Source organism: Hemitrygon akajei, chromosome 6, assembly GCF_048418815.1.
Source record: "Hemitrygon akajei chromosome 6, sHemAka1.3, whole genome shotgun sequence".
Taxonomy (NCBI): domain Eukaryota; kingdom Metazoa; phylum Chordata; class Chondrichthyes; order Myliobatiformes; family Dasyatidae; genus Hemitrygon; species Hemitrygon akajei.
This window is the reverse complement of record NC_133129.1, coordinates 179786700-179804951: the sequence shown is the minus strand read 5'-3', so window position 1 is coordinate 179804951 and position 18252 is coordinate 179786700. Positions and strand designations below refer to the sequence as shown.

At 43.8% G+C, this 18252-nt stretch overlaps 1 protein-coding gene across 1 annotated transcript in view; it reads right to left on the bottom strand.

The window, feature by feature from the left end:
- Positions 1–18252, bottom strand: part of LOC140729730 (doublecortin domain-containing protein 1-like) — a 537877-nt gene that overhangs the window by 450719 nt on the left and 68906 nt on the right. The window contains exons 4-6 of the mRNA XM_073049855.1: positions 12299–12535; positions 7662–7821; positions 1107–1269 (exon numbers count right to left, since the gene is read on the bottom strand). Coding sequence (XP_072905956.1) covers positions 1107–1269; positions 7662–7821; positions 12299–12535 — 560 coding nt within the window. The remainder of the gene's footprint in view (positions 1–1106; positions 1270–7661; positions 7822–12298; positions 12536–18252) is intronic.

Sequence of the window (18252 nt, the reverse complement as noted above, 5' to 3'; positions counted from 1 at the left end):
ACATATTTCTGATTGTAATGTACAGCTGTTTATGTACTGCTGCTGCAAAACAACACATTCCTCAACATATGTCAGTCATATTAAACCTGATTCTGATTCAATTGTAAATGATAGACAGTCAGCCTGTTATCACTGACCAGTATGATACGTGCAAAGGAAAGATTATATGAGTGTACCTTAAAAGGAATTTCTCATAACGTTAATTATTTTCAGCATTAAATTGTGATAGGGGTGTTGTTTGCAAAATGTTATATCCTATTAAAATGAGTATATTGGTTCCAAGGAATACTTGCATTGCCTTTCAAACTAAAATTAATAAATTAAATTAAAAATAAAATTACTAAATTAGCAGCAAAGTTCAAAGTAAGTTTGTTATCCAAGTATATATATGTCACCATATACTACTGTGAAATTTATTTTCTTGTGGGCATTCACAGTTGAATCAAAGACAGAAAATATAATCGATCAAAAACCACATGCAACAACGTCAGGCAAATAACCAATGTGCAAAAGATAGCAAATTGTGCAAATACAAAAGTAAGCACAACAAAATATTAATAATAAATAAGTATTGAGAACATGAAGAGACCTTAAAAGTAATTCCATAGTTTGTGAAATCAGTTCAATGTTAGGGTGAGTGAAATTATCCACACTGGTTCAGGACCCTGATGGTTGAGTAATACATTACATGAACTTTTAAAAACTATTCAATTGTGTTCACAACAAACAGGTTTAAAAACAAAAGAAATATATTCTGCCCTATAATATTAATCAGACAGATATAGTTTTCAATTTCCAATGATTGACCTTGACAGTAACGTACTTAAAAGTGTGAATATGCAATCAGAAGTGGCACAACTAAAAACACATCACTACAGTTGGTCTATGTATTTTTTATCATAAAACTTGTTCACAGTTGAATTGTATATACACTAAACGGCCACTTTATTAAGTACCCCTGTATACATGCTTGTTAATGCAAATATCTAATCAGCCAATCATGTGGCAGCAACTCAATGCATAAATAATTGGCTGATTAGATATTTGCATTAACAAGCAGGTGTACATAATAAAGTTTCCAGTGTTTTGCTTCTGGAATCTTTTACCTTTCATGTTTTTGAATGGATCTATGAATGGCTCTCCAGTTGAAATATAGACATCAACATTTTGAGGAATCTCTTTTGGCTCAAATACTTCTCGGCCATTTGCAAGAAAAACTCTCCTCGCGGCTGAGTTCAGGTTGAGTTTTATGGTACTCTCCTCCAGCAACTGAAAATGGAAAAAATAAACCATCATAAACAAAGATTCAAGAGAGTTTGTCATTCATCAGTAAAGGAGTATAACTGAGAAGGAAATGATTGGTCCTCCAGATCCAATGCAGCTTAAATAAACACAATAAGGATAAAGAACTGATTTTAAAAAGCACAATAAATATAAGTACATAAGATCAGCTTATATACATAGACTGATTGTATGAGATGCTAGGTACGTGAGAGTCTAAGGTAATTGTGACAGGAAATGATCAAGTAATAGTGGGGGGTGCTGTGGTGGGGAGGGTCAATGGGTGCAGGTGTCGTAGGTGTTGGGGTGGGTTAATGGGTGGAGGTGTGGGTGGTGTGGTGTGAGGGGGAGGGTGGATTAATGGGTGGAGGTGTGCTGTGGTGTGGAGGGGTGAGTTGATAGGTAGAGGTGTAGTGGGTGGTGTGGTGTGGAGGGGTGAATTAATGGGTGGAGGTGTAGTGAGTGGTGTAGTGTTGTGGGTTAATAGGTGGAGGTGTGGTGCGGTGTTGTGGGTTGATGGGTGGAGGTGTGGTGTGGTGTTGTGGGTTGATGGGTGGAGGTGTGGTGAATAGTGTGGTGCGGTGTTGTGGGTTGATGGGTGGAGGTGTGGTGAATGGTGTGTGGGTTGATGGGTGGAGGTGTGGTGAATGGTGTGTGGGTTGATAGGTGGAGGTGTGGTGAATGGTGTGTGGGTTGATGGGTGGAGGTGTGGTGAATGGTGTGTGGGTTGATAGGTGGAGGTGTGGTGAATGGTGTGGTGTGGTGTTGTGGGTTGATGGGTGGAGGTGTGATGAATGGTGTGTGGGTTGATGGGTGGAGGTGTGGTGAATGGTGTTGTGGGTTGATGGGTGGAGGTGTGGTGAATGGTGTGTGGGTTGATGGGTGGAGGTGTGGTGAATGGTGTTGTGGGTTGATGGGTGGAGGTGTGGTGAATGGTGTGGTGTGATGTTCTGGGTTGATGGGTGGAGGTGTGGTGAATGGTGTGGTGTGATGTTCTGGGTTGATGGGTGGAGGTGTGGTGAATGGTGTGGTGTGATGTTCTGGGTTGATGGGTGGAGGTGTGGTGAATGGTGTGTGGGTTGATGGGTGGAGGTGTGGTGAATGGTGTGGTGTGGTGTTGTGGGTTGATGGGTGGAGGTGTGGGTTGATGGGTGGAGGTGTGGTGAATGGTGTGGTGTGGTGTTGTGGGTTGATGGGTGGAGGTGTGGTGAATGGTGTGGTGTGGTGTTGTGGGTTGATGGGTGGAGGTGTGGTGCGGTGTTGTGGGTTGATGGGTGGAGGTGTGGTGAATGGTGTGGTGCGGTGTTGTGGGTTGATGGGTGGAGGTGTGGTGAATGGTGTGGTGTGATGTTGTGGGTTGATGGGTGGAGGTGTGGTGAATAGTGTGGTGTGGTGTGGGTTGATGGGTGGAGGTGTGGTGAATGGTGTGGTGTGATGTTGTGGGTTGATGGGTGGAGGTGTGGTGAATGGTGTGGTGTGGTGTGGGTTGATGGGTGGAGGTGTGGTGAATGGTGTGGTGTGGTGTTGTGGGTTGATGGGTGGAGGTGTGGTGAATGGTGTGTGGGTTGATGGGTGGAGGTCTGGTGTGGTGTTCTGGGTTGATGGGTGGAGGTGTGGTGAATGGTGTTGTGGGTTGATGGGTGGAGGTGTGGTGAATAGTGTAGTGTGGTGTTGTGGGTTGATGGGTGGAGGTGTGGTGAATGGTGTGGTGTGGTGTTGTGGGTTGATGGGTGGAGGTGTGATGAATGGTGTGTGGGTTGATGGGTGGAGGTGTGGTGTGGTGTTGTGGGTTGATGGGTGGAGGTGTGGTGAATGGTGTGGTGTGGTGTTGTGGGTTGATGGGTGGAGGTGTGGTGAATGGTGTGTGGGTTGATGGGTGGAGGTGTGGTGAATGGTGTGGTGCGGTGTTGTGGTTTGATGGGTGGAGGTGTGGTGCGGTGTTGTGGGTTGATGGGTGGAGGTGTGGTGAATGGTGTGGTGTGGTGTTGTGGGTTGATGGGTGGAGGTGTGGTGAATGGTGTGGTGTGATGTTCTGGGTTGATGGGTGGAGGTGTGGTGAATGGTGTGGTGTGATGTTCTGGGTTGATGGGTGGAGGTGTGGTGAATGGTGTGTGGGTTGATGGGTGGAGGTGTGGTGAATGGTGTGGTGTGGTGTTGTGGGTTGATGGGTGGAGGTGTGGTGAATGGTGTGGTGTGATGTTCTGGGTTGATGGGTGGAGGTGTGGTGAATGGTGTGGTGTGATGTTCTGGGTTGATGGGTGGAGGTGTGGTGAATGGTGTGTGGGTTGATGGGTGGAGGTGTGGTGAATGGTGTGGTGTGGTGTTGTGGGTTGATGGGTGGAGGTGTGGTGAATGGTGTTCTGGGTTGATGGGTGGAGGTGTGGTGAATGGTGTGGTGTGGTGTTGTGGGTTGATGGGTGGAGGTATGGTGAATGGTGTGTGGGTTGATGGGTGGAGGTGTGGTGTGATGTTCTGGGTTGATGGGTGGTGGTGTGGTGAATGGTGTGGTGTGGTGTGGTGTTGTGGGTTGATGGGTGGAGGTGTGGTGAATGGTGTGTGGGTTGATGGGTGGAGGTGTGGTGAATGGTGTGGTGTGGTGTTGTGGGTTGATGGGTGGAGGTGTGATGAATGGTGTGTGGGTTGATGGGTGGAGGTGTGGTGAATGGTGTTGTGGGTTGATGGGTGGAGGTGTGGTGAATGGTGTGGTGTGGTGTTGTGGGTTGATGGGTGGAGGTGTGGTGAATGGTGTGGTGTGGTGTTGTATGTTGATGGGTGGAGGTGTGGTGAATGGTGTGTGGGTTGATGGGTGGAGGTGTGGTGTGGTGTTGTGGGTTGATGGGTGGAGGTGTGGTGAATGGTGTGTGGGTTGATGGGTGGAGGTGTGGTGAATGGTGTGGTGTAGTGTTGTGGGTTGATGGGTGGAGGTGTGGTGAATGGTGTTGTGGGTTGATGGGTGGAGGTGTGGTGAATGGTGTGGTGTAGTGTTGTGGGTTGATGGGTGGAGGTGTGGTGAATGCTGTGTGGGTTGTTGGGTGGAGGTGTGGTGTTGTGGGTTGATGGGTGGAGGTGTGGTGAATGGTGTGGTGTAGTGTTGTGGGTTGATGGGTGGAGGTGTGGTGAATGGTGTGTGGGTTGATGGGTGGAGGTGTGGTGAATGGTGTGATGTGGTGTTGTGGGTTGATGGGTGGAGGTGTGGTGAATGGTGTGGTGTGGTGTTCTGGGTTGATGGGTGGAGGTGTGGTGAATGGTGTGTGGGTTGATGGGTGGAGGTGTGGTGAATGGTGTGATGTGGTGTTGTGGGTTGATGGGTGGAGGTGTGGTGAATGGTGTGGTGTGGTGTTGTGGGTTGATGGGTGGAGGTGTGGTGAATGGTGTGTGGGTTGATGGGTGGAGGTGTGGTGAATGGTGTGGTGTAGTGTTGTGGGTTGATGGGTGGAGGTGTGGTGAATGGTGTGTGGGTTGATGGGTGGAGGTGTGGTGAATGGTGTGGTGTGGTGTTGTGGGTTGATGGGTGGAGTTGTGGTGAATGGTGTGGTGTGGTGTTCTGGGTTGATGGGTGGAGGTGTGGTGAATGGTGTGTGGGTTGATGGTTGGAGGTGTGGTGAATGGTGTGTGGGTTGACGGGTGGAGGTGTGGTGAATGGTGTTGTGGGTTGATGGGTGGAGGTGTGGTGAATGGTGTGGTGTGGGTTGATGGGTGGAGGTGTGGTGAATGGTGTGGTGTGGTGTTGTGGGTTGATGGGTGGAGGTGTGGTGAATGGTGTGGTGTGGTGTTGTGGGTTGATGGGTGGAGGTGTGGTGAATGGTGTGGTGTGGTGTTGTGGGTTGATGGGTGGAGGTGTGGTGAATGGTGTGGTGTGGTGTTGTGGGTTGATGGGTGGAGGTGTGGTGAATGGTGTGGTGTGGTGTTGTGGGTTGATGGGTGGAGGTGTGGTGAATGGTGTGGTGTGGTGTTGTGGGTTGATGGGTGGAGGTGTGGTGAATGGTGTGGTGTGGTGTTGTGGGTTGATGGGTGGAGGTGTGGTGAATGGTGTGGTGTGGTGTTGTGGGTTGATGGGTGGAGGTGTGGTGAATGGTGTGTGGGTTGATGGTTGGAGGTGTGGTGAATGGTGTTGTGGGTTGATGGGTGGAGGTGTGGTGAATGGTGTGGTGTGGTGTTGTGGGTTGATGGGTGGAGGTGTGGTGAATGGTGTGGTGTGGTGTTGTGGGTTGATGGGTGGAGGTGTGGTGAATGGTGTGGTGTGGTGTTGTGGGTTGATGGGTGGAGGTGTGGTGAATAGTGTGTGGGTTGATAGTTGGAGGTGTGGTGAATGGTGTGGTGTGGTGTGGTGTTGTGGGTTGATGGGTGGAGGTGGGGTGAATGGTGTGGTGTGGTGTGGTGTTGTGGGTTGATGGGTGGAGGTGTGGTGAATGGTGTGGTGTGGTGTTGTGGGTTGATGGGTGGAGGTGTGGTGAATGGTGTGGTGTGGTGTTGTGGGTTGATGGGTGGAGGTGTGGTGAATGGTGTGGTGTGGTGTTGTGGGTTGATGGGTGGAGGTGTGGTGAATGGTGTGGTGTGGTGTTGTGGGTTGATGGGTGGAGGTGTGGTGAATGGTGTGGTGTGGTGTTGTGGGTTGATGGGTGGAGGTGTGGTGAATGGTGTGGTGTGGTGTTGTGGGTTGATGGGTGGAGGTGTGGTGAATGGTGTGGTGTGGTGTTGTGGGTTGATGGGTGGAGGTGTGGTGAATGGTGTGGTGTGGTGTTGTGGGTTGATGGGTGGAGGTGTGGTGAATGGTGTGGTGTGGTGTTGTGGGTTGATGGGTGGAGGTGTGGTGAATGGTGTGGTGTGGTGTTGTGGGTTGATGGGTGGAGGTGTGGTGAATGGTGTGGTGTGGTGTTCTGGGTTGATGGGTGGAGGTGTGGTGAATGGTGTGGTGTGGTGTTGTGGGTTGATGGGTGGAGGTGTGGTGAATAGTGTGTGGGTTGATAGTTGGAGGTGTGGTGAATGGTGTGTGGGTTGATGGGTGGAGGTGGGGTGAATGGTGTGGTGTGGTGTGGTGTTGTGGGTTGATGGGTGGAGGTGTGGTGAATGGTGTGTGGGTTGATGGGTGGAGGTGTGGTGAATGGTGTGGTGTGGTGTTGTGGGTTGATGGGTGGAGGTGTGGTGAATGGTGTGGTGTGGTGTTGTGGGTTGATGGGTGGAGGTGTGGTGAATGGTGTGTGGGTTGATGGGTGGAGGTGTTGATATTTTTCAAGTTTGCTGGATATCTATTGAGCTACTTTGTCATTAGCAACAAAGTGCCAAATAGATTACATTAATCACAACGAGTCAGACCAATATAAACATAAACACTCAGTTGAGCACTGATGATGTCACCTCGACTGGTGACGAAACGTTTGTGACCTAACCTCCAGGCTCGGCAAACAACCCTACAAGCAATAAGTCATCCCCAGTACCAATCTTCTCTTTCCTTTCAGATTCAAATATTCGTTCAACAGAGGAAATTATATGATAGATGGGCCATTGCTGTCCACTTTTCAATTCGTTAGTCAGGAAACTAGACAATGAACTAAGATAATTTTAAAAATAAACATATGTTTTCAGAAGCTTTCTACACTGCATTAGGGTGCCACAGTAGCACAGTGTTTAGCGCGATGCTATTACAGCTCCGGATATTAGGATTCCAATGATGTCTGTAAAAAGTTTCCTCCGGGTGCTCCAGGTTCCTCCCACAGTCCAAAGATGTACCTGTTAGTAGGTTAGTTGGTCATTGTAAATTCTCCCGTGACTAGGCTTGGGTTAAATTAGTGGGTTGCTAGGCAATGCGGCTCGTTGTGCCAGAAAGACCTGCTCCACGCTGTATCTCTAAATAAATCATTAAATATTGTTCAAGGGTCATGGTTAGACCCTAGCTCCGGTATGCTGTCAGTTCAGTCTTGTGTGAAGCTTAGATTGTTACACACTGAAGCTATTCTTCCAGTGGAGATCTCTCCAACTAACACCATCCCCATCTCCATCAAACTTACTGGCATCTTTTATCTCATAATAACACCAGCACAGAGGAAATTGTCAAGCCCAACAGAGTATTGGACCACAAAACTGAGAACAATTATAGAACAGAGAACATTACATCACAGTACAGGCCCACACATTAGAATGACACAAACCGGTAACCTTTGGATTTTCCTGTGCCCACGTAAGTCTGTGAAGCGAGGCACGTATGCATCGCGCAGTAGCGTGATGATGTAAGCAATTTATGTATATATATATAAACCTCGTAATAATTTAAACTCCAGAGGAATTTAAGATCTAAATATGAAATTATTCAATAACAACAGCTGGCATGTGATCTTATACAATTATAATAGTATAAAGAATTTCTTCACAGAGAGAGCCATTACCAGTTTGAAGTTAAGCACTGCAAGTTTTGCAGAAATATTGTGCGTCCCATTCTTGAAAGCTGTTACTTTTATGATCGTCTCCTGATATTTAGAGAGTGGCTTTCGTTTGCAATCCCGGCAAGCTGTCAGCAGCCTTGAAGACAATGAAGAATACACCTTCCTGTGTAAAGGGAAATTCATTCAGTGTGTGAAACAGGTAATAGGAGGTAAAACTGAATTATAGCAACACACAGAAACTGCTAGAGAAACTCAGCAGGTCAGGCAGTATCTATGGAAAGGAGTAAACTGTCAATGTTTTGGGCCGTCATCAGGACTCATGTGTCAACACCTCCCTCAGCTACCCCTCCTCCTTCCCTTTCTTCCATCGTCCACTTTCCTGTCCTATCAGAGTCCTTTTTCTTCAATATTTTACCTTTCCACCTATCAGCTCCCAGCTTCTTACTTCACTTCCCCCCTTCCCCCACCCACCCACCATCCCCCTCACCTGGTTTCACATATTACTTACCAGCTTACATTTCTGCCCCTCCCATTCACTCCCTCCCCCCCCCACCACCACCACCTTCTTATTCTAACTTTTTCCCCTTTCCTTTCCAGTACTGTATTGATGAAGGGTCTCAGCCCGTGGCATTGACTGTTTCTCTTCCATAGATGCTGCCTGACCTGCAAAGTTCATCCAGCATTTTGTGATTTTGTGTGTGCGTGTTACTCTGGATTTCCAGCATCTGCAGAATCTCTTCTGTTTATAATAAAAGTAATTAGTGTTTTAAATGTTAAGCAAATGCATGGCTGTGGAAAGAAAAAAAATTGAGTAGATTGCTTAAGAGCGTAAAATCAGGAGTATGTTAATCGATAACTCAAACTCTTCTACCATTCAAGGCTGAGACTAGTTGATTCTACTATCAGAGATTCAAATATCTACTATACGTTTAGTCACATGTGTGGATCATCATCAAACTTTTCCGTCAATTTTAAGCCACCATTGAAAATGACAGCCCAACTAACTCCAGCAAATTATCAATCATTGTGCTAATCCTGAAAGCAATTATTGACATTGTTTAGACTTCAGCTCAGTAACCAGCAGGGCAATAAGTATCTGTCACAAAGAGTATTGCCTTCAGAGTGTACCTGCAACATAAGCAGAAAATATGTTTTTAATATTTCCCAATGGAACTCCAATAAGAACATAAGATCATAAGATTTAGGAGCAGAATTAGGCCGTTTGGTCTGCTTTGCCATTTCATCATGGCTGATCCATTTTCCCTCTCAGCCCTAAATTTCTGTCATCAACCCATATCACTTCATGCCCTGACTAATCAAGAATCTATCAACCTCCACCTTAAATATACCCAATGACTTGGCCTCCACAGCTGACTGTGGCAATGAATTCCACAGATTCATCATTCTCTGGCTAAAGAAATTCCTTCTCATCTCCACTCTAAATAGACGTGCCTCTATTCTAAGGCTGTGTCCTTTGGACTTCAACTACCCGACCATAGGAAACATCCTCTCCACATCTACTCTGTCTAGGCCATTCAACGTTTTATATGTTTCAATGAGAATCCCGCCGCATTCTTCAGAATCCCCATAAGTAGAGGCCGGATGCATCAAACACACCTCATATGACAAGCCTTTTGATTTCAGAATCATTTTTGTGAACCTCCTTTGAACCCTCTCCAATGTCAGCACAGCCTTTCTTCAATAAGTGGCCCAAAACTGTACTCAACACTCCAAGTGAGGCCTCACCAGTGAAAAATAAAGCCTCAACATTGCATCCTTGCTTTTATATTGTATTACTAAATGTTCTCAATTTTAAAAATTAAGAATCTAATCACTTTTTCTATTAATTCAAGGGATGCGTGCTTCCCGGAGTGAGTCAGTATTTAAAGCCCAGCCATAGCTGCCCTTCAAGATGGTGGTGAGCTTCCTTCTTGAGCAATTGCAGTCCTTGAGGTGTGAATGAAAATGTCTCGCCAGTCCTTTTAGGGAGAGTTCCAGGATTTTGGCCCAGTGATTTTGTAAGTCACATACATAATTAAAGTAAAACACTAAGTTTAAAAAATAACTTGCTTCAGTATCTTGTCCTCACTTGTACAAACTCCTAACTTTCATTGTACAGGTGCAGTAGGACAAATGGATCTGGGAATACAGGTCCATAGTTCATTGAAAGTAGCTTCATGGGTAGATAGAGTTGTAAAGAAGGCTTTTGGCACATTGGTCTTCATAAACCAATGTACTGCGTACAGGAGATGGGATATTATGTTGAAAATCTATAAGACAGTTGTGAGGCTTAATCTGGGGTATTGCTTATAGCTTTGATAACCCATCTACAGAAAAGATGTAAACAAGGTTGAAAGAATACAGAGAAAATTTACAAGGATGTTGCCAGGTCTGGAGGACCTGAATTATATTGAATAGGTTAGGACTTTATTCCTTGGAATGTAGAAGATTGAGAGGAGATTCGATAGACCTATACAAAATTTTGAGGGGTATAGATAGGGTAATTACAAGCAGGCTTTTTCCACTGAGGTTGGGAGAAGATTACAACCAGAGGTCATGGGTTAAGGGTGAAAGATGAAATGTTTAAGGGGAACATGAGGGGAAACTTCTTCACTCATGAGAGTGGGAAACAAACTGCCAGCATAAGTGGTACATGCCAGCTCGATTTCAACATTTAGGAAAAGTTTGGGTAGGTGCATGGATCGTAGGGGTATGGAGGGCTATGGTCCCACTGCAGGTCGATGGGAGTAGGCAGTTTAAATGGTTCACCACAGACTAGATAGCCAAAGGGCCTGTTTCCATGCTGTACGTTTCTATGACCCTATGTTTCACATTCAACAAGTATCTGCATTTTCCGGCTCCCAAGGTGTACACAATGAAATGCCCAGTGTTTGAGCAAACCACTGAAGGCAACTTCTAGATTTCCTCCTGGCTTTCCACTCCCCTTAATCCTCCAGTTGCCAATCGTTCCATGGTATTACCAATGCTCCAATCACAAGCCTTCATCCTTTGGCTCCTGCCCCTCTCACACTCCCTTGACCGAGTCCACCTCCCACCACCCTTGAAACAGGCCTTGATTGGGCCTTTCTCTGCATGTTTCATTAAGACCACATTTTAGTGTATAACATATTATTCTGCTACCATTTAGAAACTTTCTGAACACAAAGTGATATTTCAAATAAGGAAATAAGTAAAATCAAAGCTTTGTTGACTTTTAGACTAAATCTTCTCAATGTCTTTAAATATGATTTAAAAATCACTCAGTAACCCCTACAGGTAGATTAGCTCTTAGATGAAGTATTAATTGCTTCTTTATATCTCTTTGAATTTTGTGAAACAAGACCTCAAAAAAGATAACAATTTCAGTTACTAAATAATTTTAATAAAGGAAACAAGAAAATTATTTTACAAAATACTGGAGGAACTCAGTAGGGCAGGCAGTATCAATGGAAAAGAGTGAACAGTCAACATTCCAGGCTGAGACCTTTCATCAGGACTGGAATGGAAGGACCCTGCAGGGATTATTGTGGAGTTTAGTTATCCAAAGTTTGCCCAGAATACAAGGTATAATTCACTATGCCGGTAAATATACTGCAGCAATTGAGAAAAAACTACAAAATGCTGGAGGAACACAGCAGGTCAGGAAACATCTATAGAGGGAATAAACAGATGATGGGCCGAGACCATTCATCATGACAGATTGTAATTTTAGCACACTGTAAAGGAATGTATCTGTAAACTGGAAGTCAGCACGGTAGCACAGCAGTTAACATAGCACTCTACAGTACCAGTGACCAGGGTTCAATTCCGACAGTTACCTGTAAGAAGGCTGTACATTCTCCCTGTCACTGCATGAGTTTCCTCCAGGTGCTCCAACTTCCTCCCACAGTCCAAAGACCGACCACTTGGTAGGTTAATTGGTCATTGTAAATTGCCCCATAATTAGCCTAGGATTAAATCAGGGACTGCTGGGTGGTGCAACTCAGAAGGCCGGAAGGACCTACCGTATTCCACACTGCAACTCAATAAATAAAAAAGTAAAGAGCTACCAGCTGGTATGTTGACTGGTCATGGTAAATTGTCCCCTGATTAGGCTAGGGTTAAAATCAGGGGTCGCCTGGTGGTGTGGCTTAAAGGGCTAGAAGGTCCTACTCCACACTGAATTGCAATAAAATAAAACATAAAAATGAAGGTCCAATCAAAGATTGAGCAATGCTTCTCACTAAGTACAGGGATTCTGGTGAGAGACAATCCCACTGACAAATCATCACATGGAGAGATATTAACCAGACCAGAAGGTAAGTTATTCTATAAAATAATTATCTTAATGCTAGTAATAAGTATAAAGAATGCTTTACAATTATTATTTGAGCAACAACATATATATAAATTTGTCTGCTAAAATTTTCATGCAACCATTACTACCATAAATGTTTCAATAGTTCATCAATATTGCATTTTGCAGAACCTTTCTTCATATAGAATTTTACTGTCCTCGTGACACATTACATGTTACAAAAAGCATCAAGATATTAAATAGTTTGGAATATTTTTATGCAATGTGATAAAATTAAAGTTTTCCCAATATTTATGTCAAACTTAACTTTGAAACACCAGTTCCGATTCTTGGATGTAATTACCTAACTGATCCAGAGGGAGCACTCAAGCATCTTTTGATCTTTGGAAGCCGGAGGCTGCATTTCTTTTTATGAGTTGAAATGGTGCTTTTGCAGGCTGATACCATGCGATAGCTATCGAATGAACTATGCATTCTCCTTCTTTTGCTCCGTGAACAAGTGTGAAATCCAACTGTAATCCGGAAAGATGGTTTTCCACTCTGCATACGGATTGGCCTTTCATACGGGGATCTACATTTTCTAAATATAAAGAGAAACAATTTTTCTTTAAAGTTTCATACTTGCAAATCAAATAGAACTTTCCTTTTTTTTACTTCACTCTCAGAATGGCAGATATGTGTGGAAAAAGTGTAAGTGTGAAACAGGGCAGGAAAATTACATTACCAATTCCAAACTGTGTTTCCCTGCTGATACGGTCTCTCATGAGTGGTACAAAATCAAAAAGATTAAACCTTTGAATACATTAAACCTCAAAAACTAACATTGCACACTCCGTAATGTATTCTTCATAGCTGTGAAAATTTTGAATGTTCAATGGAACACTTTGAAATATCAGTTTGTTCGAGGGTCTGAATCAAAGCCTAACCAGATTGAAGCCCGAAGGCCGATTGGAGATATGTATTGAAGCCCAGAGGCCGAAGAAGTCTGGATAGAAGCCTGAAGGCCAATTGGAGGTCCATTCAAAGCCTGAAGGCTGATTGCAGGTCTGGATTGAAGCCTGAAACCTGATTGGAGGTCCAGGTTGAAGCCAGAAGGCTGATTGGAGGTCCACACAAAACTCGAAGGCCATTTAACTGTCTGAATTGAAGCCTAAAGGCCAATTGGAGGTCTATCCAAAGCCTGAAGACTAGTTGGAGGAACAGATCAGAGCCCAAAGGCCAATTGGATGTCCAGGATGAAGCCTAAAGGCTGATAGGAGGTCCAGATCAAAATCCAAAAGCCAATTGGAGGTCCACTCAAAGCCTGAAGACCAATTAGAGGTCCAGATCAAAGCCTGAATCCTGATCAGAGGTCCATTCAAAGCCCAAAGACTGTTTGGAGGTCCATTTAAAGCCTGAAGCCCAACTGGGTGTCTGGATCGAAGCCCAAAGGCCAAATGGAGGTCTATTCAGTCCAGAGGCTGACTGCTGGTCTGGATCCAAAACCTGAAAGCTCACTGAAGGTCCAGGTTGAAGCCACAAAGGCCAATTGGAGGTCCATTTGAAGCCCAAAAGCCGTTTGGAGGTGTCAGGGCTCAATCTCTGCGAATCCACAACTCTGCTGCAAGCTGGAGGCCCAAGAAGACAGCCTGACCTGGGGTCAGAGCCTGGGTTGGTGGGGGGGGGGAGACAGGGGAATGGGGCATTTGTGCCCATTGTTGCTTGGCATGTCCTCTTTTGGTGTGCTTTGTGTTGGCTGTTTACGCAAATGAACATGTTTTGATGTATGTTTTGATGTATGTGTGATATATATCTGAAGATAAATATAATCTCAAGATACACCATTTTATGGTAGCATAAAACAATGCAACAAGTAATCACCTCCCTCTGATGACCTTCCTCCTCTCCTATCGCATTCCTTCTTCTTCAGCCTTTTCCACATATCACCTCCCAGTCTCTTACCATCCCATCTCCTCCTCACCTGGTCCCACTTTAACACCTGCCATCATATACTCCTGCTCCTCCCTCCAGCCTCTTACTGTGGCTTCTCCCCCCTTCCTTTCCAGTCCTGATGAAAGGCCTTGGCCTGAATCATCTACACCATAGATACTGCCTAACCTGATGAGCTCCTCCAGCACCTTCTGTCTGTCCCTTGTATCTCAGCAAACCTGTCTTATGACTTTAATGCTCTTTGCTGCAGCCGAGTGTTATATTTCAGCTCAATTAACTGCATAATTACAGTTATTGTGCTAGAACAGCATGGTCTACACTTTCAAAAGTCATTGCTTGATTGACATCCTGAGGACATATCAGTCAATAGGTAAATGCAAGCTCTTTATGTTAAATGATTATATGGAATTTTCATCTTGTGTTCAACCTATTTTTCACAGATTCACAAAACAATCTCTTTGTCAGAAAGATCAGATGTGTAATGTTTAGAGTTATTAAACAAGCCTGAGGGAAATGTCACATCAGAATCAGGTTTAATATCACCGGCATGTGTCGCAAAATTTATTAACTTTGCGGCAGCAGTACCATACAATACATGATAACATAGAAAAAAACTGTAAATTACACTCTATGCTGTATATGTATATCAAATAGTTAAATTAAATCAGTAGTGAAAAAAGAAATAAAATAAGTAGTGAGATAGTGTTCGTGGCTTCACTGTCCATTTAGAAATCGGATGACAGAGAGACGGACGCTGTTCATAAGACACAATGTGTACCTTCAGACTTCTGTACCTCCTTCCTGATGGTGACAGCGAGAAGGAGGTCATGTCCTGAGTGGTGGATGTCCTTAATGATGGATACCACCTTTCTGAGGCACCACTCCATGAAAATGTCTTGGATACTACGGAGGCTAGTGCACATGATGGAGCTGGCTAATTTTACAACTCTCTGCATGATTATTGGTTGAATGGTCCTTTGAATTTAAGGCCACTTCTGTTAGAGCTGAGAGGCCCTGGTCACTTACTGTCCATGAATTATTTGAAAGTGTTGAATACTTAATTTAAGATGCTAATATAAGAAAACTATTCTGTTTCTCATTGCTACAAACATTTGATTGATGATGTACTGTAGGAGGACCTTCAGCATTTCTAGAGCAGAGCTCACCAATAACATCTTCTCAAGAACAATAGGTAGTGGGGAGTTAATACTACCTTGCCAGTAACCCCCACTGTAGGAGCCACAGATCTACTTTCTGCCTGTCCATATTGTATTTCGTGTTGTGCGTTTATTATGGGTAATTTGTCATGTGGATTGGGGAGCAATAGAAGCGAAGAGTATAGTTACGTATTTGCGCTTTGTCTTTAATTCAGATTTTTAGTCTGGTTAGAGCAGGGAGTAGGCTGAGGGAATGATTTTTTTGTTGACAATTCAAGATGTTATATTTAAATATGTTAAGATCACTAATGCATAAGTAAACTTGAATTGAATATGCTTAACCTGTTTATTTCATTATCTCACTGGCTTTAGTTTCATTAGATTTTCACCGTTACAAGATTGTTCATTTTTGTTGGTTTCTTAATAAAGGAATGAAGGTACTTTCTTTGAATTGGAAGTTCGTTATTGGAGCATATCGTACAAAATCAACACCCCCATCCCGTGCTTAGTTTCTGAGTGCTTTTAGTTTGTTTTAAAGTAACTGCTACACCCACATCCCTAATGATTTATAAATCTAAATAAATTAAATAAGCTGCTAGAGTACTCCAATTGCAAACAGTGTGAAACAATTAGAATTTACAGCTACTAGAAATTTATTGTTAGTAGCCATGATCGAATGGATGAGTCAAGTAACCTAAGTCTGCTCCTATGTCTTATGTCTGAAGCAACACACACTAAATCTTAAGGGAACTCAACAGGGCGGGTTGCATCTATGAAAATGGAAATGAATAAACAGTCGATGTTTCTGGACGAGACCCTTCACCAAGACTGAAGTCAGAAACATTGACTGTTTATTCATTTCCATGGATGCTGCCTAATCTGCTGACTTCCTCCAGCACTTGGTGTGTGTTGCTTTAGATTTCCAGCATCTGCAGATGTTCTCATGTTTATGACTTGGGTCTGATGCCTTCTGGAAATCTTTGTTGCAGACTTAAAGTAACAAATATAATTGATTCAGATTCATTTATTTATTACATATACATTGAACCATACAGTGAAATATGCTGTTTGCATGAAAAGTCAATACACTAAGGATGTGCTGGGGGCAAGCCACAAATGTCACCACACATTCCAGCAACAACAGCAACAACAATACAGCAAAAAAAACAAAGCAACAGCAACTAACTCCCCTTCCCTCCCCACCCACCCACCCACTCACACACACAGACAGGCCTGCAATCCTAGAAAAAGCTGCCTCCGGGCCTCTGGCTTCCAGGTCTTGGCCCTAAACTCCCAGTTTACAGACATCAAGAACAGTTGAAAAATTGATCCCAAAGTCTTCTCCCAATTAAAACAAAAGTCTGACTGTGCTCCAGAACGCAAACACGAGGAAATCTGCAGATGCTGGAAATTCAAGCAACACACATAAAATGCTGGTGGAACCAAGTCCTGACGAAGGGTCTCGGCCTGAAACGTCGACAGTGCTTCTCCCTATAGATGCTGCCTGGCCTGCTGCGTTCCACCAGCATTTTGCATGTGTTGCTGTGCTCCAGAAGCTCACTGGATAAAGAAAACTCTTTTACACAGAGAACAGAAAAGAAATATAGATAGGTTCTATATAGAAAAGACCTAGAAATTTGGATGCGCAAAACTGATTCTTTTAAAAACTATATACATATATACAGAAAGTTGCCAGAAAAGCACCAGTAACCCCATAAAGGATCCCACCCACCCTGCACATGGACTGTTTGTCCCACTCCCTTCAGGTGGAGGGCAATGTAGCATCCACACCAGGGCCACCAGACACAAAAACAGTTACTTCTCCAAGCTGTAAGCCTGATCAACACTTCCACCCACTAACCCACCCCTCCACACCCCCAACCACCACTACTTTATCACTCCCTGTCAGAGTCACCTGATGTGCAGACACTCCTGTGCCTAGCAGCAATGTATGGACATACAATCAATCTATGTATATAAGTCATCATATGTATTTATATTTATTCTGCTTTTATATTATCATTGTGTTCTTTATCTTATTGTGTTTTTTTGTGCTGTATCGGATCCTGGAGTAACAATTATTTCATTCTCCTTTGCACTTGTGTACAGGAAATGACATTAAACAATGTTGAATCTTGACCATTTTTATCCACGGTAGAACTTAAGTGTTTTCAAGACCTTGGCACACCACTCTAGAAATCTGACAGAGAAATTAAAATGATGAAACTCATTTGTGTGGATAAAGCAGTTCATGTATCAGACACACTTGACGACCACATTCTTTGAACAAGACTCCTTGAGATCCTGAGCAGATTCTAGCCCGGCTTTGGGAACTGTATTCAGTTGAATATTTTGCCATTTATTTATTTAGAGGTACAGCATAGTAAAAGGCCCTTCTGTCCCAACAAGCTCGCACCACCCAATTACATCATTTGACTAATTAACCTACTAACCCGCACACCTTTGGACTGTGGGAAGAAACCGGAGCACCCGGAGGAAACCCACGTGGTCACGGAACTTATGCCATTAAGCATGGGGTCCTCGGATCCCAGGCTGGCAACCCCTTGTATAAGACGTATTGAAAACATCCGCTGTGGCACAGTATTGTAGCAGTTAGCCTAACACCATCACAGCACTGGAGATTTGGGTTGAATTCCCGCCGCTCTCTGTAAGGAGTTAGTACATTTTCCCCGTGAGCATGTGGGTTTCCTCCTGGTGCTCCAGTTTCCTCCCACAGTCCAAAGACATGCAGTTTAGTAGGTTAATTAGTCACATGGATGTAACCGCATGGTTGGTCCACAAGGGCCTGTTACTGTGCTGTATCTCTAAATAAATAAATACGTTTTTTCACTCAGACTGCCAAGAGTCATTAAGAACCACTTTTATAATCAAATTTAAAATTCTACTTGTCTCAGGACTCCAGGGATTCTCGTAAACTAATTTTACAGGTTTCCGTGGTGTTTTTAGTTCACATTTAAGACTGTCTTCACATTGTATCTTCTGTTATTTTTTAAATGTTTTACCTAAATGAAAATGATAAATAAATAATAGTTTATCCCAACAATACTGATGCAAAAGGGGCAAAAAGAATTAACTTTTTTTATTTTGACAATGTGATTTTTAAATTATAGAGATATAAAGAGGGACAGTGTTTTCTTACATACTGAAAGTCTTCAGTAAATTGGCATTAGGTTAGAATACATATCACAAA